The 22623-nt window shown below is 44.9% G+C and overlaps 1 protein-coding gene across 1 annotated transcript in view; it reads left to right on the forward strand.

The window, feature by feature from the left end:
- The first annotated feature begins 600 nt into the window (after nt 1-600).
- LOC124595883 (farnesol dehydrogenase-like) overlaps nt 601-22623 on the forward strand; it is a 40653-nt gene continuing 18630 nt past the window's right edge. Inside the window, exons 1-2 of the mRNA XM_047134790.1 lie at nt 601-800; nt 8363-8525. Of these exons, the coding sequence (XP_046990746.1) occupies nt 669-800; nt 8363-8525 (295 nt within the window). The 5' untranslated portion in view covers nt 601-668. The remainder of the gene's footprint in view (nt 801-8362; nt 8526-22623) is intronic.

Here is a 22623-nt window from a genome sequence, read left to right on the forward strand (position 1 = left end):
GTGCCATTTAAGGGGATGGGGTAAATAATAGAAATATTAATCTTTAACTCTGTGTTGTATATATATATATATATATATATATATATTAAAAAATTTTGTTTCATATGTGCATTTCTTGTGCACATGACACGGTCCACATCATAACGGCTACCGTACCGTGGGATTGATCAATGGAACATGCAACTAACTAACTAACTAATTAACTAGCTATACTCCTCGCACGAAATTTCCCCAGAAAGTGTCGTCGGCCTCTAATCTTGTTATGTATACTAGAATAGTATTTAATCCCGCGCGCAGTGACGATAGATAAACTTTTGACAGGAAGTTGGGACAAAAAAGCTACTCACCTCATATTTCGTTGAGTGGAGTGGCGTTGGCTGGGGGGGGGGGGGGGGGGGGGGGGGGAAGGGGGTTAAGCTATCGCCCGTCGGTCAAAACGCCTACAGACGCCCAATTCGTCGGTTGGTCGGATGGTGCGTGTGTAGAGCCCTAAAGACAGCCGGCTGTTGACGAGGTAAGCACGCGCGTAGGTGGCGCTCAGCGCAGCGCGGCGTGTAGGTGGCGCTTAGGGCAACACTCTGTGGCCGTAGCCACCGCCCGAAACCTTGCCAGTGTAGTCTGCTAGCAGCAGCCGTGAGTGTTCGGTGTTGAACTGTCTGTGCTGTAACATGCAGAGGTACGCGGATCGCGTTGCCCTGGTGACGGGGGCCAGCTGCGGCATAGGAGCCGCCATCACGCAGGAGCTGCTCAGGCAGGGACTCACCGTCGTCGGCCTGGCGCGGAGGGTCGACAGGGTCAAGGTCAGAGCTCATCTCGTGTCTTTATCAGTCGCCGCCCTCGCTGAGGCAGCCTGCTTAAGCCTCCTTTACGCTTATACAAACATAACCGAACGTGTAAAAGGGACGAGAACAGTCTGGTGTAGACGCTAGGCGCTAGTGAGCAAACTGTGTTCGGTTCGCATTCTCTACTCTGCCGTTACTTGCCGGTCTTTCGGCGAATTATCAAAGGGAGTTCGCGTGCACTCTGCTCCGGCTGTAGCCCTGCAGAACGCTTTCGTCTATATTGTTTAGTTTTGTAAACACGAGTCGCGACAGTGATGGAATGGTCTGAAGAGAATGTTGATTATGGAATATAAACATACATACATCTGACTCGGATACCCACAGCACAAATTTCGAAGCAAAGGAAAGATAGGCAAAAAAATTGTCAAAGCACTGAAAGATCCTGTTTCGATCGAGAGAGAGGATAAATTCATTAGCTCCTTGTAATCGAGAGGGGGGTGGGGGGGGGGATAGTAAATAAGACGAAGACATAACGTATTTTTCTAGATTAAAAAGAAAAAGCACAATAAAATACCGAGAAAGTGTAGTCCGAATATGTACCTACTGTTCTGATTAAAATGTCCTGTTTACTTTCATTGCATAAATTCATAGTAAATGTAATTACACGACTGATCTATTGTTAGAAATTTAATGGTAGATAAAAATGGCTTACTCACGGTCACGCTATCCCCCTTCAAACTAAATAGCTGATTGTAAAAAGCAGCCTATGTGACAGTTCGTACACAAATTTCACATTTCATTAATCGCATTTTGACATTCTTCGTGTGCATATTCATAATATGCTTGAAGTGCTCCGTATGCCACTACAGATATCAGAAAATGGACTTTATAGCAACTGCACAAATGCGAAACACTCGCTTAACTGTGTCCATTTGCTAATAACCAGTGCGAAAAAGCTATCCATTATTCAGGTTATGCTAGTCTTTGGTACTAGTGTTCTGCTTTTAAATTTCCCCCTCAATTTAACGAGAAGCCAGCGAAAAGTGCCAATCGGTATATATGTTAAGTTCTGCACTAACGAAAAGGAAAGCTGGGGCTGCAATGTAATGTTAAATGCACTGTCTCCAGACAGTTCATGTTTATGTACAAACTGAGATACCTAAAAATTCCGTACTCCATTTTACTTCGTCCAAAATAATACTCTTACCATTCAAAATGACTATTGAAGTTTCTTGTCGTGAGTCTTTGTATAGTATTGCTTACTGTGTGCCGATTATTAGCACAAAAACGCAGCTTTTATATTGTTAGTTACTTCGTGTCTTCTTTCGTTTACGGAATTCCCTGCAAATGCGTGGTCGGTCGTAGAACTGACGCTACTGGAAATAGGTGCTACTCGTTTCCTTATTCTAGCATGGATGTTAGTGAGGCAGGCTGAAGCACTGAAAAGTCCTCAGTTTTGCCAATCACCATGTTAAATGTTCAACCACTGTAGTCTTTCAGATTTCTTTGGAGAATCTCTTTCCGTGTCCCGCCATTGGTGCTCGTGAGATTGCCTGAAGTTTTCATTTTATGTAGTGAAACATAAACGCGGGAAACCGTAAAAATTAGCGAGAAAATGGTTCTGTATGCTAAGCAGAGTTTTACCGTGTTACAAATTAAGTGAAATTTGAAATTGTAGTACTTTCCTTCTGTACATACTATTTAGAAATTTGACTTTACCTTATTCAGCTGTTGCGATAGGCTTAAGCTGTAGCCTAAGCGCGTTATTCCACTAGTAAAAGTATCTTCCGTAAGTAACTTCCGCAAACAGTTTGTAATATTATTGGGCTTTCCGTCGTATGAAAGCTGTGAGTACCCTTGGACAGGCATTCACCTAGCTGTGTATTAAATGAGCAACTTATGAGACCTAGTCTTTGAAAGACATTTGTTTTATACAATTTACGTCACTGACTGCGCGAACGCTAATACATATATTGCGCAGTCAAACATTTTAACAGAAGCTGTACTGAGCGTTCTGCTTCGATCTAAATAAAAATGACGTAAAAACCTTTGCAGATCTTCAGATTTTATTGTACTACTACTTGTAATGTGAAAGCGTAAAGGTCGTCTTTAAGCCACAAAAGTGAGCGGTCTTGCCAGCGTGCAGACAAGTTATTAATCAATATTCAAGTAACTTATGTTCGATACTGTAAATCGGCAAGTTATGAAGGAGTTGAACGGTACAAGAATAGTCTCAAAGGAAGGGAAAAGTAATGAGTAATTTATGATAAAGACGTGAACCAGGAAGCGAGCATAGGACAGGATGAAATATGATCGCACTAACACGGTCAGAAAATTAGTTATGTAAGTTATACTGTTTATAAATAAGCCCTAATTGCTTGTGAGAATTATTTGAATATATTTAGTGTTTACCAGATTTCTTATTCTCTTCTCCTTTACTTTACCTCCATGTCATATTTTATAAATGTCACAGCCTTTACTACGGCAGAGAATACTGTGGAATCCTGGTCGTAGACGGAAGACTGCTCCTTGTTTTCTATACAACTCATAGCCGCCCCATTTATTAATGATTTCATTTGCAAATGCAATTTTGTTATTCATTGTTAAAGGTCGCTTAGGTAATTATAAAATTCATACTGATTACGTAAAGGAATTCGGGCTTTTCTTTTCTAAATAATAGAAGCCATTGCGTAATCAAATACTAGCCGCCTCCTGACAACGATCAGGAGCCGACCAGAAGACGGACGTCTTCGACCTCTCATGTTTCCTGTGGCAAAACTGGGAACACGAAATTCTATTATGAAACACAATACATATATAATTATCAGATTAAAAATGAAAAATTTTTTAATCCTCGCCTACTGCGGAATGCGGTGGTGGGAACACTGCGTTGTGTAGTTGCAGATTCTAGTGAGGCGCTGTGCGAGCAGCTAGGGCGCGCCACAAACGTGCCGTGATCGTACGCCACTGTACACTACTTGGCGTCATTTACCTTCCCCGGGAATAAGTGTAGCGTTTATTCCCGTGTAAAATTTCCAATGAACAAAGTAGTCGGAGACCTCTTCAAACCAACTCTTACTAAAGTTATTAGATCACTACACTTTTTGAGAAAACAGTAGGGATCAAATATGACGTAGGACCAGTTTCAAACAAGGTGGAATCTTACTACTCCAAAATCACATACGTCAGCTCTGAAGCCTAAGGCTGCGAGAGATAGGAAAGCTAGTGGTTTCGGTACGTTGAAAGGAAATAAATAGTATGGCATTACTGGTCGGAAAACCAGTAGTTGCTGTTTAACCTCCTGATTCGGGGACATGAGCGTCGATGAAGATAAGACGAAATGCTTAGGACAACTTAAACAGTGTCTCCAGGAGAAGGGAAAAAACTCCTACCTGGGCGGTACTTGAACCAGAGGTCAGGGGCAGAGACACTAACCACGATCTGCTCGGATTTCGATGTGTTGAAAATATACTTCTGGGGGAAACCTGTTACTGGTAATGGCGTTGGTCGAACGTTATATGTTCTGCGTTTTCATAAACTTCTACGTGCTTAGATTGGCATTGCAATTTTGCAATATGAGGTGTGACAAATTAACGGGAATCTTTAATTTCGTGGGTTTTATGCACACTAGTTGCAAAAGTTTATTTTGTTGGTGCACATGTTCCCGATTTGTTTCCATTTTCAGCTGATCTGAATATTTTTGACAGTCGAAAGCAGGCCTATAGGCCTAATTACCAGCTGTCCGTCGGAGGTGTATATACATCAGATCAACATCAGATTTTTGAGAAAGTATCAGATTGCAGAACTGAGATGTCAAAAATTTCCTAATGGCTACACCTGATCGAAAACGGATCCAGTCATGACCTAACAATCCGTCTCTTTTCGGGAGCGGAATTGTAGTGCTGTAAACACTTCTGTAGGACTGACTTTAATGATGCTCCCCCCCCCCCCCCTTCCCCTCTACGAGTAGTATGTCGAAGAGGGTCGAAATCGAGCGTCACAGGGTCGCATCTACGACCCAATTTTATTAATTAGGGCTTTAGGGCTCTAAGGGTCTCACTTTGAATGCGAAAGGCTCCCTACAGAAACAATTTTTAAAACTCTCTCCCAGCTTTGCACACAGAAAAATGTAATTGATTCAGTTAAGAATTCAGTAATGCTTCTTTCTGCAAGAAGTTAATTAATTTTCATATTAGCTATGACGATAATATATATTTTGTGGAATATGCATTAGTAAAATGTGTGGTAACCCTTAATGTTTCATAGTAAGGAAACGCGAAAAATGAGTTAAAATACATGCAACTTGATAATCAGAAACACGAACTGCTTAAACGGAAACAGTCTAAGGGCGCATTTGGTTGTTCATGTTGCTGTAAAACTGGTATTTGCAGTGTGTATTCCGTAACTGTTAAGGATTTTTTAATTTAGTCCCTCTCCATGGAGCGAAAACTTAAAACATTTATGGGTAAACACCGAGAAACAGTTTTGCTCAATCAAGAATCAACGAAGCGCGTCACTTTCTTCATCTACTTTATCGCACCCGTCGTACGCAATCTAAACTTCCCTTTTATTTTTATATGGCACTAAATCTACTGCAGTAGAAATTCAGGTTGGTATGTGTTAGGGCCCTGCCACCTGCACAAGCAGACATATCATATGGTTGATGAAAGAGTAATATGTAACAAATCCCGAGGTCTGTTAGTCATTGGCCCATATTTAATAGGCGCTAACTCGTGATGATGTGTCCATCCACTTCATTTCCGAAGGAAACTTGTGTTCATCGTCCTTATTTAGCACACCTTTTTGTATAAAATAAAAGGTGAACACAGAAGCTTTCTATTACATAATTGGAAAAACTGGATATTCTGGAGGAAATTATACAGGGTGGTCCATTCATCGTGACCGGGCCAAATTTCTCACGAAATAAGCGTCATACGAAAAAACTACAAAGAATGAAACTTGTCTAGTTTGAAGGGGGAACCAGATGGCGCTATGATTGGCCCGCTAGATAGCGCTGCCGTAGGTCAAACGGATATCAACTTCGTTTCTTAGAATAGGAACCCCCATTTTTATTACATATTCGTGTAGTACGTAAAGAAATATGAACTTTAATTAGTTGGACCACTTTTTCGCTTTGTGGTAGATGGCGCTGTAATAGTCACAAACATATGGCTCACAATTTTAGACTAACAGTTGGTAACAGGTAGGTTTTTAAATTAAAATACATAGCGTAGATACGTTAGATCATTTTATTTCGGTTGTTCCAATGTGATAGATGTACCTTTGTGAACTTATCATTTGTGAGAACGCATGCTGCTACAGCGTGATTACCTGTAAATACCACATTAATGCAATAAATGCTCAAAATGATGTCCGTCAACCTCAATGCATTTGACAATACGTGTAACGACATTCCTCTCAACAGCGAGTAACTCGCCTTCCGTAATGTTCACTCATGCATTGACAATGTGCTGATGCATGTTGTCAAGCGTTGTCGGTTGATCACGATAGCAAATATCCTTCAACTTTCCCCACAGAAAGAAATCCGGGGGCGTCAGATCCGGTGAACGTGCGGGCCATGGTATGATGCTTCGACGACCAATCCACCTCTCATGAAATATTCTATTCAATACCGCTTCAACCGCACGCGAGCTATGTGTCGGACATCCATCATGTTGGAAGTACATCGTCATTCTGTCATGCAGTGAAACATCTTGTAGTAACAGCGGTAGAACATTACGTAGGAAATCAGCATACATTGCACCATTTACATCCCCATCGATAAAATGGGGGCCAATTATCCTTCCTCCCATAATGCCGCACCATACATTAACCCGCCAAGGTCGCTGATGTTAAACTTGTCGCAGCCATCTTGGATTTTCCGTTGCCCAACAGTGCACATTACGCCGGTTTACTTTACCGCTGTTGGTGAACAACACTTCGTCGCTAAATAGAACGCGTGCAAAAATGTCATCGTCCCTTAATTTCTCTTGTGCCCAGTGGCAGAACTGTACACGACGTTCAAAGTCGTCGCCATGCAATTCCTGGTGCACAGAACTATGGTACGGGTACAATCGATGTTGATGTAGCATTCTCAGCATCGACGTTTTTGAGATTCCCGATTCTCGCGCACGTTTGTCTGCTGCTGATGTGCGGATTAGCAGCGACAGCAGCTAAAACACCTACTTGGGCATCATTTGTTGCAGGTCGTGGTTGATGTTTCACATGTGGCTGAACACTTCCTGTTACTTTAAATAACGTAACTATCCGGCGAGCAGTCCGGACACTTGGATGATATCGTCCAGGATACCGAGCAGCATACGTAGCACATGCCCGTTGGGCATTCTGATCACAATAGCCATACATCAACACGATATCGACCTTTTCCGCAATTGGTAAACGGTCCATTTTAACACGGGTAATGTATCACGAAGCAAATATCGTCCGCACTGGCGGAATGTTACGTGATATCACGTACCTATACGTTTGTGACTATTACAGCGCCATCTATCACAAAGCGAAGAAAGTGGTCCAACTAAAACATTCATATTTCTTTACGTACTACACGAGTATGTAATAAAATATGAGGTTCCTATTTTTAAAAAAGCGCAGTTGATACCAGTTTGACCTATGGCAGCGCCATCTAGCGTGCCAACCATAGCGCCATCTGGTCTCCCCCTTTAAGCTAGAAAAATTTCGTTCTTTGTAGTTTTTTCGTTTGACGCATATTTCCTGAGATATTTGGCCCGGTCACGATCAATGGACCACCCTGTATATGTTCACTGTACAGCTACAAGGAAAATTAAGAAGGCACGGATAACGTAACTCTTACAGGAAATTTTTTGTAGCAACAAGGAAACAATTGAAATTGCGTGATTAACGACCCACATACTCCATAGACTTCAGTCGTAACCTAAAGTAACTGGCATGAAAGTTATTAGTTTGTTAATCACAATGCCTTTAAACGATAAGTAAATTACGTAGTTGCAACTTTTTCTTTACTATTAGTCTAAATCTTTCCTAACCAAGGTTTCCAGCAAGTCTGTCAGCAAAAGAGAAGGAATGTTACAGCACTATAATACGGCAGTTGGGCTCGAGCATAAACAGAAGACTTGGGGCAGCCCGAAGGTAAGAGCGGTGTTGGGCAGTGATAGGCCTCAAAACGAACTATCCATTTCAGATCTCAAATATGCGCTGCCCATTTAGTCCATGTTAAAACGCTAAAGAAAACTTTGGCAAACGATCAGCTATTAGTACCTCAACAATACGCAAGTTTGTCTCGTGGTTTACGCAGTGGCCAGCTTCTGCTCATTCATTCCTTGGGCGCGACGGTTTGAGAGATTCTGCTTATCACCGTATAAACTCGAGCCGCTTCCAGCTCTCACTTCAGTGCACTATATTGCAGTCAGGAATTAGAACAAAGAAAAGCAAATTTACATAAGGTTGACAGATTTCCAGAACTACCTATGTGGTGAAAATAGTTTTTAATTCAGAGTAATATATCAAAAGTTGTAAATACAATAAATTCATAAAAATCTTCCTGGCCATTAACGTTTATTCGATGTTTTTCCTTTACATAGGCGTTGGAATTGCCAGATGCTCCAGGGAAGTTGCATGCCATACAAGGGGACGTCACTGACGGAGACAGTATTCTCGCAGCCTTCAAGTGGATAAAGGATAACTTGTCGGGTGTTGACGTCTTGGTCAATAACGCTGGTATCATAGAAGAGAGCGAGCTGACATGTGAGTACGGCGCCTGCCAGAGAGCATAATTCTCTCGGAGCGGCATTGATATAGTAGTGCCATTGCTTACACTTAGTTTAGTGAGCGAATTTTTGGTTGGCCAAAGATAACAGCCAATGGCTAAGAGCCAATGCATGACGTACAATTCACAGAATAACATTTGTCTCGTCATAGCTATTTCGTCTAAGTGTGACCTTTTCAGCATCGAACTGACACTGGCTGAAAATGGTCTTCAATTAGTAGTGACTCACTTTTTCTGAAAGCAACTTGGTTTTATTACATTCCAATAGATCACATTATTCCTCACTCAAATTTTCAATATAATTTTGTTCCATGTAACGGCCTTAGTTCATCTTACTGTACACGCATGTTACTGCTCTACAGGTGGACATACGAGCCAACTTCCTGATGTATCAATAACCTCCCCATCGACGTACTATTCCATGCGAGTGCATCCTTTCAACCAAACAGATGGAAGTCAGAAGGTGCGAGATCTGGGTTGAAGGATGGATGAGGAATAGTCCACTGAAGCTACATCAAATTCTCTTGGGTGCACAGACTTCAGGCCTTCAGTTGTCATGGAGTAGTTCTGCATTTTTGTGGCGATGAACACACTAAAGTCGCATCTTCTGTTTCCTGAGGGTAGCACAATAAACTTCAGAGCTCATCGTCGCACCATGAGGAACATCAAACAGAAAAACTTCTTCCCCCCAGGGGGTCCACAACTCTTTTGTGGATACGTGTGTAGTGAGCACGGGACCCCGAGCTAATGTGGCCTTCCTTCCCTTTGCGCATCCTTCCCCATCACCTATCTTCGCCCCCCCCTCACCTCCGCCTCTTTCCTTCCCTTTCTCCCCCTCTGGGAGTATGTTTTGTGCCCACATCCGGAGAAGGACGCTCGAAACTGTAACAAATTCTTTGCTTTCTCCACTTGCAAGTCTTCGTCCTTCCTTTGTCCTTCCTTTGTCCTTCTCTTTTCCTTCCCGCTTCTCTTTGCCCTTTTCTCTGCTGCGGCGTTTGAGACACCTCTTCTTTCCTTTCCCTTTCTCTTTTTTCCTCCCTGTGCGTGTCTGAAGGCCGACCCACGCATTTCCATGTGTAGCCGGTGACGGGGTAACGCGTAATTCCCCGCCCCGGGTAGACAGGTAGGACACGTACGTACCCCCTGGTAACGGCCAGGCCCAGGGAGGGGTGATTACCCGAGCTGATAACTTCCGAAAGTGCCGATTGGTCCCTCCGTCCGTTTGTCGGGAGGTGTGATGACCTGAGGTGTGAACAATCACCTAAGGTGGGAGTGCCCTCAGAGAGGGCCCCCATGAGGGAGGAGCGCGCCATCGGAGACGCCGGTAATCATGGGGGATTGTTCCGCAATGGTTTCCTCACCATCCACTATGTCTGGTCTCAAGCGTAAGTTCACTGAGTCTGAGCCACAGACAGTTCTTCCATCGTTGCCACAGTTCCTTGTTGTTTCTCGGTCTGTAGAAGGTCACGACTTCTCCACGGTCAACCCTTTCATTATTCAGAAAGGTATCGACGCAATTGCACATCCTGTAAAGTCTTGTTCCAGATTATGGAATGGCACCCTGTTGTTCGAAACAGTCAGTGCCCTCCAGGCACAAAAATTGCTGTGTACTTCTCTGCTCCACACATTCCCTGTCCGGGTTGAAGCACACCGCACTTAAAATTCCTCACGTGGGGTCGTTTATACACGCTCCCTCGATGGATTGTCTGATGAAGAAATTCAGCACTACCTGTCTGACCAGGGCGTAACGGCTGTTCATAGAGTTATGAAAAGGGTTGACACGAACATCATTCCAACCCGTACTGTCTTCTTGACGTTTGACAAAGTTCAACTCCTATCGAAAATCAAAGCAGGCTATGAGATAATTTCCGTTCGCCCTTACATCCCAAACCCTACGCATTGCTATTGGTGTCAGCGGTTCAATCACACCAGCCAGTCCTGTTCCAATCCAGCCAAATGTGTTACGTGTGGCAAGGATGCCCATGAGGGTGCTTGTCCACCTCCATCCCCTCGCTGCATCAACTGTATGGGTGACCACGCTGCTTCCTCTCGAGATTGCCCCGTTTTTAAGGACTAAAAGCTCATCCAGGAAATCAGAGTGAAGGAAAAGGTGTCGACCTTTGCTGCTCGAAAATTATTCGCCAGTCGACAGCCCACCGTGCCTCAGACAGGAAAATACAGCACTGTCCTTGCTTCTCCTCGGCCAACAAAGGAGGCGGCCACGCAGACTCGTGACCTTACCTTTAGTGCCACAGTTGTCCGATCGGCCAGCGCAAAGATCGCCCGTTCAACCTCACCACTTTTGCCTGCCCACTCTCTGGCTCACCCTTCGTCGGGTTCTGCTAAATCTCGAGCCCAAAAGTCAGACACCAAGACTTCAAAAAAGAGCATACTCGTGAAGAGTTTTTACGTACCGCAACTTCCCAACCTTCAGTTCCTTCTTCATCTAAACATCATACTTCCAAGAAGGCTACAAGGAACCCCAGTTCCTCTCCTTCTCCGCCAAGGCATGTCCCATCTACAGCACCACCTGGTGGAAATCGCCCTCGGCCGACTTCCGTGTCGCCGAGGCGCACTGCTGGCGGCCGATCAACCGGCCGATCGCTGGTGGCAGGAGCTGCTCCTGAACAACCTATGGATCAGGATCTTCTACCTTCGGCTGAATGCCATTCCATGCTGTTGGTCGCAAGCTCTGAGCAGTCGTTGACAGCAACCTTGGTCACATTCCTCCATTTTCTGTTCACCCTATTTCCATTATCCACTGGAATATCAGCGGTATTCGAGCCAATCGGGATGAATTGTCGATCCTCTTACGATCCTACTCGCCGGTCATCATCTGTCTTCAGGACACAAAGCTGCGTCCCCATGACTGCTTTGTTCTCCCTCACTTTCAGTCTGTCCGATATGATCTCCCCTCTGTTGAAGGCACTCCAGCCCATGGAGGACTCATGATTCTTCTCCATGATACTCTCCAATATCACCCAATCCCCTTAAACACTTCCTTCCAAGCTGTTACCGTCCGTCTTTCCCTTTCCGGATACACGTTCTCTCTTTGTACTGTATACATTCCATCGTCCACACCAATGGCACGAGCTGATCTTCATCTTCTTGGTCAGCTTCCACCCCCCTATTTGCTGGTTGGGGACTTCAATGCCCACCACCCGCTTTGGGGATCTCCACATCCTTGTCCACGTGGCTCACTATTGCTAGACGTCTTCCACCAAGCGGATCTAGTTTGCCTTAACACTGGGGTCCCTACATTTTTGTCTGCCTCCACGACGAATTTATCTCATTTGGACCTTGCAGTCGGTACTATTCCGCTAGCTCGGCGCATCGAATGGTTCTCCCTTGATGATACACACTCGAGTGACCACTTTCCATGTGTCCTTAGACTGCAGCCTCAACTGCCATACATGCACCCGCGACGCTGGAAGTTTGCCCAAGCTGATTGGACACTTTTTTCGTCTCTAGCGACATTCGATGACCGCCACTTTCCCAGCATCGACGATGAGGTCACACATATTACCGACGTTACTCTTACAGTTGCGGAACGTTCAATACCACGCACCTCCGAATTGCCCCGGCGCCCCCCCCCCCCCCCCCCAGTTCCTTGGTGGAACGAGGCATGCCGTGACGCAATACGTGAGCGGCGACGTGCTCTCCGCGTTTTCCGCCACCATCCTACTTTGGACAACTGTATCAGCTATAAGCAGTTCCGTGCGCGATGCCGTCGTGTCATCCGCGATAGCAAGAAGGCAAGCTGGAAATTCTTTATTAGCTCATTTAACACCTTCACTCCCGCCTCGGAAGTTTGGAGTCGGCTTCGGCGGTTCTCAGGCGCGCCTAGTTTCTCCCCGGTCTCTGGGCTCACTGTCGCGCATGATACCTTAGTGGACCCCGTCGCAATTTCTAACTCATTGGGTCAGCACTTTGCTGAGATTTCGAGCTCTTCAAATTACCCGCCAGCGTTTCTCCCGAAGAAACGTGCAGTGGAAGTGCGACATCTTGCTTTCTCGTCTCAAAATCAAGAAAGCTACAATACTGTTTTCTCCATGTGGGAGCTCCAACATGCACTCTCTTCTTCTCGCTCCTCAGCCCCAGGACCGGATGGTATCCACGTCCAAATGTTGCTGCATTTATCAACCCATACCTCCTTCGCCTTTATAATCGAATTTGGACCGACAGTACTTTTTCCAGACGATGGCGGGAAGCTATCGTCGTTCCTGTTCCGAAACCTGGAAAGGACAAACATCTCCCATCTAGCTATCGCCCCATTTCTCTCACGAGTAGTGTCTGTAAGGTTTAGGAGCGTATGGTGAATTATCGTTTAGCGTGGTGGCTGGAATCCTGCAGTCTTTTAACACCTGCCCAATGCGATTTCCGAAACCATCGTTCTGCAGTTGACCATCTTGTTGCTATCTCCACTTATATCATGAACAATTTTCTCCGGAAACGCCAAACAGTAGCAATATTTTTCGGTCTGGAGAGAGCATACAATACCTGTTGTAGGACAGGTATCCTCCGCACACTGTTCTCTTGGGGCTTTAGAGGTCGGCTGCCCCTTTTTCTTCGCGAATTTATGGCAGAGCGCACATTTAGGGTGCGGGTGAACACTACTCTCTCTCTCGTACTTTCTCCCAAGAAAACGGGGTACCCCAGGGCTCCGTGCTGAGTGTTGTACTGTTGGCCATTGCTATAAATCCAATTATGGATTGTCTCCTTCCTGATGTCTCGGGCTCCCTCTTTGTGGACGATTTTGCGATCTACTACAGCTCTCAACGGACCAGCCTTCTTGAATGACATCTTCAAGGATGTCTCGATCGCCTCCGCTCTTGGAGCATCGAAACCGGCTTTCGTTTTTCTCCCAGTAAGACCGTTTGTGTTAATTTTTGGCGACGACATGAGTTTCTTCCACCCTCCTTACATCTAGGAACTGTCACCCTTCCGTTTTCAGACGCCGCTAAATTCTTGGGTCTTACGTTTGACAGAAAACTGTGCTGGTCCCTCACGTTTCCTATCTTTCGGCTCGCTGTCTGCGATCCCTCAACACCCTCCGTGTCCTGAATGATACCTCCTGGGAGTGGTCCTTTTCCGCCTCTATCGCGCCTTAGTGCGCTCGAAATTGAACTATGGAAGCATAGTTTACTCCTCTGCTCGGCCGTCTATTCTTCAGCGTCTCGACTCTATCCACCACCGCCCTGCCTTCCTTCCCAGGAAAGAGGCAGAAGAGGCTCGGCGACCTTCCTTCCACTCGCTGAATCTGGAAACTTATAATGCCCCCTTTACTATGCGGGAACTCGAACGTACCGAGCGAGGTGGCGCAGTGGTTAGCACACTGGACTCGCATTCGGGAGGACGACGGTTCAATCCTGCGTCCGGCCATCCTGATTTGGGTTTTCCGTGATTTCCCTAAATCACTCCAGGCAAATGCCGGGATGGTTCCTCTGAAAGGGCACGGCCGACGTCCTTCCCCATCCTTCCCTAATCCGATGAGACCGATGAGACCGATGACCACGCTGTCTGGTCTCCTTCCCCAAACAACCAACCAACCAACCAACCAACTCGAACATGCGCTTGCACTGTCCCGGTCCTCTGCTCCGGGGCCAGATGCCATTCACGTTCAGATGCTGGCACACCTTTCTCCGGCGGGCAAAAGCCTCCTCCTTCATACCTACAATCGCATCTGGACCGAAGGTCAGGTCCCCATGCGTTGGCGTGACGCCGTTGTTGTTCCTATACCCAAATCCGGGAAGGATAGACACCTTCCTTCTAGTTACCACCCCATTTCTCTTAAAAGCTGTGTCTGTAAGGTGATGGAGCACATGGTTAATGCTCGGTTAGTCTGGATTCTTGAATCTCGACGGCTACTTACTAATGTCCAATGCGGCTTTCGTCGCTGCCGCTCCGCTGTTGACCACCTTATGAGCTTGTAGACATTCATCATGAACAACTTTTTGCGAAGGAGCCAAACAGTAGCTGTGTTCTTTGATTTGGAGAAGGCTTATGATACCTGTTGGAGAGGAGGTATCCTCCGCACTATGCGCAGGTGGGGCCTACGCGGTCGCCTGCCCCTTTTTATTGATTCCTTTTTAACAGATCGAAAGTTTAGGGTACGTGTAGGTTCCATATTGTCCGACGTCTTGCGATCAATCCAATTACGGATTGCATTCCACCTAATGTCTCAGGCTCTCTTTGTCGATGACTTTGTGATCTACTGCAGTGCCCAGGGAACATGCCTCCTGGAGCGCTGCCTTCTGCATTGTCTAGACAGCCTATACTCATGGAGCGTGGCAAATGGCTTCCGGTTCTCTGAAGAGAAGACGGTTTGTATCAACTTTCGGCGATATAAAGCGTTCCTTCCGCCATCCTTAAATCTCGGTCCCGTTGTTTTCCCATTCGTGGAAACAACTAAGTTTCTAGGGCTCACGTTGGACAGGAAACTGTGTTGGTCCCACATGTCTCTTATTTGGCAGCCCGTTGTATACGTTCCCTTAATGTCCTCAGAGTTCTTAGCGGTTCATCTTGGGCAGTGGATCGCACTGTCCTGCTTCGCTTGTATTGGTCCATAGTCCGATCGAAGCTGGATTATGGGAGCTTCGTGTACTCGTCCGCTCGGCCATCTCTCTTACGCTGGCTCAACTCCATCCAACATCAGGGGTTACGTCTTGTGACCGGAACCTTCTACCCTAGTCTCATCGAGAGGCTTTATGCTGAAGCTGCCGAATTATCATTGAACTACCGGCGCGACGTGCTGCTGTGTTGGTATGCCTGCTGGCTGTTGTCAATGCCTGACCACCCCTCTTATCAGTCCTTCTTCGCCGATTCTCTCGACCGTCAGTATGGGTTGTATGTGTCTGCCCTGCTGCCCCCTGGAGTCCGCTTCCGTCGCCTGCTTCGACAATTGGATTTTGCCCTCCCTACCACCTTCAGAGAGGGTGAGAGCCCGACACCACCTTGGCTCCAGGCTCCGGTTCATATTTATCTCGACCTCAGCTCGCTCCCGAAGGAGGGTACTCCGGCTGTAGTGTATTGCTCACGGTTTGTCGAACTTTGTGCTCGACTTGCTGGTCACACCTTTATTTACACCGATGGCTCCAAAACTGATGATGGTGTCAGCTGTGCATTTGTCATCAGGGCCGTCTCCTCTAAATACCGGCTCCTCGACCAATGTTCCAGCTTTAAGACTGAGCTTTTTGCTCTCCATCAGGCCGTTCAGTATGCCCGCCGCCACTGCCATTCATCGTATGTACTCTGCTCTGATGCTCTCAGTGCTCTTCAGAGCCTTGGAGCTCCCTATCCGGTCCATCCCTTGGTGCAACGGATCCGGCAGTCCCTCCATTCTTTCGCTGATGATGGCTCTCCTGTCAGCTTTCTGTGGGTTCCCGGACATGTAGGAGTGCCTGGGAATGAGGCTGCTGATGCTGCAGCCAAGGCTGCAGTCCTTCTGCCTCGGCCAGCCTCCCATTGTGTCCCTTCATCTGACATTAGTGGGGTTGTTTGTAAGAGGCTTGTCGATACAGTGGGATACTTGGTCATCCCTTCAAGGAAACAAGCTCCGGGCAGTAAAACCGCTCCCAACTGCTTGGACAACCTCCTCCCGACCATCTCGGCGAGAAGAGGTCCTTCTGACCAGGTTGCGGATTGGGCATTGCCGGTTTAGCCACCGCTACCTCCTCTCCGGTGACCCAGCCCCACAGTGCCCTTGTGGTCATGCATTAACAGTGCGCCATGTTTTATTGTCGTGTCTCCGTTTTAGTCAATCTCGTGTTGTCCTGTCCCTGCCATCTACTTTACCGGATATTTTAGCTAATGACGCTTGAGCAGCTGCTCGTGTTCTTCGTTTTATTACTTTGTCTGGCTTGTCCAAAGACATGTAACTCTTTTACTTCTTTTATCTGTATCTTTGTAAGGGCTTTCTGGTGCCCCCCACCCCTCCCCTTGAGTTTTACTAGATTCTATGTGCTCTAACAATTGTGACTGGGCGATAATGACCTCAGTAGTTGAGCGCCCTTAAACCCCAACAAAAAAAAAAATCCTCAGACATTCACTCGACTGATGTTTACAGTACTCATGGCATGAATGAAAAATATAACACTTTTGCTAATAGTGCTTACCTTATTCGAACACTGTTTCCCCCAAAATTTACCAAGGTTAGAACAGTCTACAAAGAAGCCATGGATTACTCAAGGAATGGAGGTATCTTGTAAAACAAACAGAAAACTGTATCTGTCAATCCAAAACAGTTCGGATGTTGTTGCTATTGCACATTACAAGAAATACTGCAAAATGTTATAGACTGTAATACAGATTTCAAAGCAAATATGTTACAAATAAAAGATAGTAGTATCAGATAGCAAAATAGACAATATGGGATACAGTGAAGTAGACCGGTAGAACCAGACATGAAGAAGAACAAATAGCATAAAGAGTAAATGATACATTGGTGACTGATGTGTGTAGTGTTGCAGAACTTTTTAACAAACATTTTATAACTGTTACTGAAAAGATGGCGTTGTCAGGTTCGGTAGATGCTGCTATGGAATACCTCAGACCAGACATTTCAAGTAACTTCCATAATATGAATTTGACCCTCACTACCCCAACAGATATAATGTCCATCATAAAATCTTTAAAATCAAAAACATCTAGTGGGTACGATGAAATATCAACAAAGTTAAAGAATGTAATTCTGAGCTAAGTAACATATTAAGCTATCTGTTTAACCAGTCATTTATCAGCGGAATATTTCCTGAATGGCTGAAATATGCTGAAGTTAAGCCACTGTTTCCGTCCAATTTTGCTGTTACCAGCATTCTCAAAAATTTTAGAAAAAGTAATGTACAGTCAGCTTTATAACCATCTTATCTCAAATAAGTCAGTCGCAGTTTGGATTTCTAAAAGGCTCTGATATTGAGAAGGCTATCTACACTTAGTGAAAATGTGCTTAATTCATTAGACAAAAAATTGCAGACAACTGGTATATTTTGTGACCTGTCAAAGGCATTAGACTGTAAATCACAATATACTTTTAAGTAAATTAGATTATTATAGTGTAACAGGAAATGCTGCAAAATGGCTCATATCTTATATCTCTGGCAGGAAACAAAGGGTGTTATTAGGAAAGAGACATGTATCAAGCTATCAGGCATCATCCAACTGGGAACTAATTACATGTGGGGTCCTACAAGGTTCCATTTTGGGCCCCCTTACTTTTTCTTGTGTATATAAATTACGTTTCATCAGTAACATTATCAGATGCAAGTTCGTTTTGTTTGCCAATGATACAAACATTGCAATAAATAGCAAATCAAGTGTAGTCTTAGAAAGATCGGCTAATAAAATATTTGTGGACATTAATCACTGGTTCCTAGCCAATTCTTTGTCACTAAACTTTGAAAAAAAAACCACACTACATGCAGTTCAGAACTTGTAAGGGGTGTCCCACGAGTATATGCCTAACATATGACAAGAAGATAGAAGTGGACAGTGTTAAATTCCTGGGATTACAGCTTGATAAGAAATTCAACTGGGAGGAGCAGACCACAGAACTGCTGAAGTGTCTTAACAAATCTGTTTGCAATATGAATTTTGTCAGACATAGGGGATATAAAAATGAAAAAGCTGGCATACTATGGTTACTTTCATTCCATAATGTCATATGGGATTATTTTTTGGGGTAATCCATCAAGCCAAGCTAAAGTTTCCAGGCAAAAAAAGTCCAGTAAGAGTTATGTGGTGTGAACTCAAGAACATCCTGCAGAAGCCTGTTTAGGGAACTAGGGATACTAACTACTGCTTCCCAATATATTTATTCCTTAATGAAATTTGTCATTAAAAATATATCACTTTTTCAAACCAACAGCTCAATTCATGGAATCATTTCTAAAAATAATAATAATCTTCACAAGGATTTAAAGTCATAGTCCTGTACAAAAAGGTGTGCATTATTCAGGAACACACATTGATGTGTCGACAGAAGTGCCGACACAGTGTGGTTTGAGGAGACCGATATGCACGCGTTAACCCACGCAGGCTAGAGATAGGTCTGAAACAGGATACGTAATGAATGCTATAAAGAAAAGTACGTAGCTTCTGGAATACTTAACTTTAATCCATAATTTGTATACATCGTTCTTGATGAGACATGCTTCATACGATAACTATCAATTGCTATGGCGCCTTGCTAGGTCGTAGCCATGAACTTGGCTGAAGGCTATTCTATCTGCTCGGCCAAGGAGCGAGGCTTCGTCAGTGTAGTCGCTAGCAAAGTCGTCCGTACAACTGGGGCGAGTGCTAGTAGGTCTCTCGAGACCTGCCGTGTGGTGGCGCTCAGTCTGCGATCGCTGACAGTGGCGACACGCGGGTCCGACACGTACTAATGGACCGCGGCCGATTTAAAGCTACCACCTAGCAAGTGTGGTGTCTGGCGGTGATACCACACACATTTTCAATAACTTGCCAGCAGCCATAAAAAGCTTAACAACCAATGAAATTCAGTTTAAGAGAAGCCTAAAAGATTTATTGGTGCCCAACTCCTTCTACTCCATTGATGAATTTCTCAGTAAAACCAACTGATTTGTGTAAATATATCTAAGTACAATATAACTTCTGCACCATATCAGTGCAGTAATATGTTCATTGTAAATAAGTATTATAGTAGTTGTATTACATGTTTATTAACTTACAAATAAATAAACTTTATTTTAAATTCAGTACATTAGTATTTGTAAAATGACTCATATAGTGGTCATTAAAAAATGACGATCAATCCACTTGGGACCTGTGGAATGGTACATTAGCTCATTTGTTTTAGTTGTAAATATTTGTCGTGTATTATTGTTTTTCTGACATGTTACACATCCTGGAGGACCTCCTCACTATGTATCAATTGACATGAAAGTAAATCTAATCTAATCCACAAGGGTTCTAGCCTCCAGTTTTCAGCTGCGAAGTCGTGTCATACATTTGTTGGCGTCATAACGTTCATCGGGAACGAGAACTTTACCTTAATGGCGATCCACTCGCTGTAGTGGAGACCTATAGATTCTTAGGACTGGTTTTCGACGCCTGATTGACTTGGCATTCTCACCTTCGTCAGCTTAAGCGGAAGTGCTGGCAGCACCTTAATGCCCTCAGGAGGCGCAGATAGCTCTACGCTGCTGTAGCTCTACAGAGCCCCTGTTCAATCCCGCCTTGACTATGGGAGTCTGGTTTATGGTTCGGCGGCGCCCTCAGCGTTGCGTTTATTCGACCCAGTGCACTACTGTGGCGTTGACTTAGCGACAGGAGCTTTTAGGATTAGTCTGGTGACCAGCGTCCTTGTGGAAGCTGGAGTCCCTCCATTGAAGGTTAGGCGTGCACAACCGCTCGCCAGTTACGTTGCACACATTCATAGTTTCTGTGAGCATCTGCATTACTGTCTCCTTTCCCAACCGGCAGTTCATCTCCCGCATCGGATGTCCAGGTCAGGGCTTAAGATTGCAGTTTGCATCAGATCTCGTCTGTCTGAAGAAGAGTCCATGCCTTTACCATCTATACTCGAAGTCTATTCATGTACACCTCTATGGTGTTCACCTAGGCCGAAGCTTTGCCTGAACTTTTCACATGGACCTAAGAACTTGGTGAACCCTGAAGTTCTCCACTCACTTCCTCTCGAGTCTTGACATGTACTGGGACCATAGTGGTTTACACTGATGGTTCAGTGGCTGATGGTCACGCTGATTTGGTGTATGTTCATGGCATGGAGGACATATTGAACAGCACTCCCTGCCAGGTGGCTGCAGTATTTTCACTGCAGAGCTGGTAGCAATTTCACGTGGTCTTGAGTGCATCTGCTCATGCCCTGTCAAGTCGTTTCTTCTCTGTACTAACTCCTTGAGCAGCCTACAAGCTATCGACCAGTTCTACCCCCACCATCGTTTGATAGCAACCATCAAGGAGTCCATCTATGCACTGGAATGGTCCAGTCGTTCCGTGGTGTATGTGTGGACCTCAGGCCATGTTGGAATCCCAGGAAATGAACTAGCAGACAGTCTGGCCAAACAGGCTATACGGAAACCGCTTCTGGAGACCAGCATCCCTGTAAATGACCTGTGATCATTATTACGTCGCAAGGTTTTACAGCTCTGGGAAACGGATTGGCATAGTCTCAGTAAGCACAACAAACTGTCATTAAGGAGACTACAAATGTGTGGAAGACCTCCATGCAGGCCTCTCGCACGGATTCTGTGGTTCTGCTGGCTCCGCATTGGCCATATGCGGCTCACACATGGCTACTTCCTCCGTCGCGAGGACCCATCTTATTACGGCTCACATGATTGTTGTCCACATCTTGCTGGACTGCCCAATTCTAGCCCCTCTGCGGCGGACTTTCAACCTTCCCAGCACCCTACCATCGGTGTTGGGTGACAGTGCCTCAACAGCAGATTTAGTTGTACGTTTTATTCGTGAGGGGTTTTTTATAGTACCATCTAAGGGTGGGCATTTCGCTTTCTGAGGCCGCCACCCTCCCTCCATTTTAACTCTGTCCCACTTTCTTTGCATTTGTTTGTCTTGGTGGCCGTCTTTCTCCCTACATGTGTTCATCTCGCCTTGTTTTTTTTTGGGGTGGACATTTTGTGTTGCAGAGTGGCTGGCTCATCCTCTTTATTATTGATCAGCCAGCCCAGACCATCTGCTCTATGGTTTTAATACCTTCTGCTTTTAGTTGTGTTTTCCCCGTTTTTTGTTCCATTCGTTTTTAGGTGTGGTTCCCAATTCCTTTCCCTTTTACTTTCTCAAACGTACCTTGGGTGTTTTTTTTACCTTGAGCCTTGCTTGCGTCGGGAGCAAGGGACTGATGACCCTGTACTTCGGCCCCTTTATACCTCAAACCAACAAACAGTGGCTAGACTGGACTGAAAAAATTGGACTTCGTAAAAAATTTTGGCTTTGTACAGACACAGAGGACCGCGCAATTTATCGCCCAACAAACCAAGCATTATAATCATATTGTTAGAGACAAATGTCAACGGACAGTGCAAACTGCAGGAGGAAGTGCTGCTGGGCAGTGTCAGGGCTTAACCCACACAGGCAAAGAAAAGATACGAAACCGCGGCAGATACGAAAACCACGACTAATTGTAACAAGCGTGTGGGATCTGTCATTTGCCCTGTAAGTTGATTTGCATAGTTTTGTACAGTTGTCTGTTCTGGCGCTTCTACGAATTTTGTCGCTATTGAGACTACTGTAGTCAGCAGGTGCATTCCCTTTGGTAATTACTTTTGGCGGTACATAAACTAAAGAAACTTCATCAGTATCGACCTTGACAGAAATCCTACATGTTATAGGGATATTCTTGACTGGTTTCATGTTTAGTTCAAATGATTAACGATTTCAATCCTAAAATAACATGCCAAGGTAGTGAATATGCGCGAGATAGTCTTGATGGTCTCGCTAACGTCACATTTTTCATTTAGTCAACTGCCACTTTCACAATTGGTTTTGATCATCTGATGAGTTTACTAGACTATAAACGACAGCACCATCTGCAGTCTAATAGGGCTGCTCAGATTGTCTCCTAAATCGGTAATGTAGATCAGGAACTACAGAGTGCCTATGAATGACAGGTATTACTCGTACTTCTGTTTTACTCGATGACTTTCCGTTAGTTATTACTGTGAGCCATCTGACAGCAAATCACGAATCCCGTCACATAACTAAGACGATACTCCATAGGAACGCAATTTGACAAGAAGTCGCTTACGAGAAAAGGTGTCAAACACCAATTGAAAATCTAAAAATACAGAATAAATTTGGCATTCCCTGTTGACAAACCCATTACTTCGGGAGGATGAAGAGTTAATTGTGTTTTACAAGGACAATATTTCCTGACTGTTTTGGTTATTTGCCAATCGTTTTCTTAGGGTTGATTGATAATGTTAAGAGTACAGTATATGTTCCAAAATCTTACGGGAGATAGTCAGTGATATGGGTCTAGAATTCAGCGGATTACTATTTCCTTTATTGGGTATTGGTGTGACATGGGCAGTTTTCCAGCCTTTAGGTACAAATGTTTCGGTGAGCTATGGGTTGTAT

This window comes from Schistocerca americana, chromosome 2 (assembly GCF_021461395.2).
Source record: "Schistocerca americana isolate TAMUIC-IGC-003095 chromosome 2, iqSchAmer2.1, whole genome shotgun sequence".
NCBI lineage: Eukaryota > Metazoa > Arthropoda > Insecta > Orthoptera > Acrididae > Schistocerca > Schistocerca americana.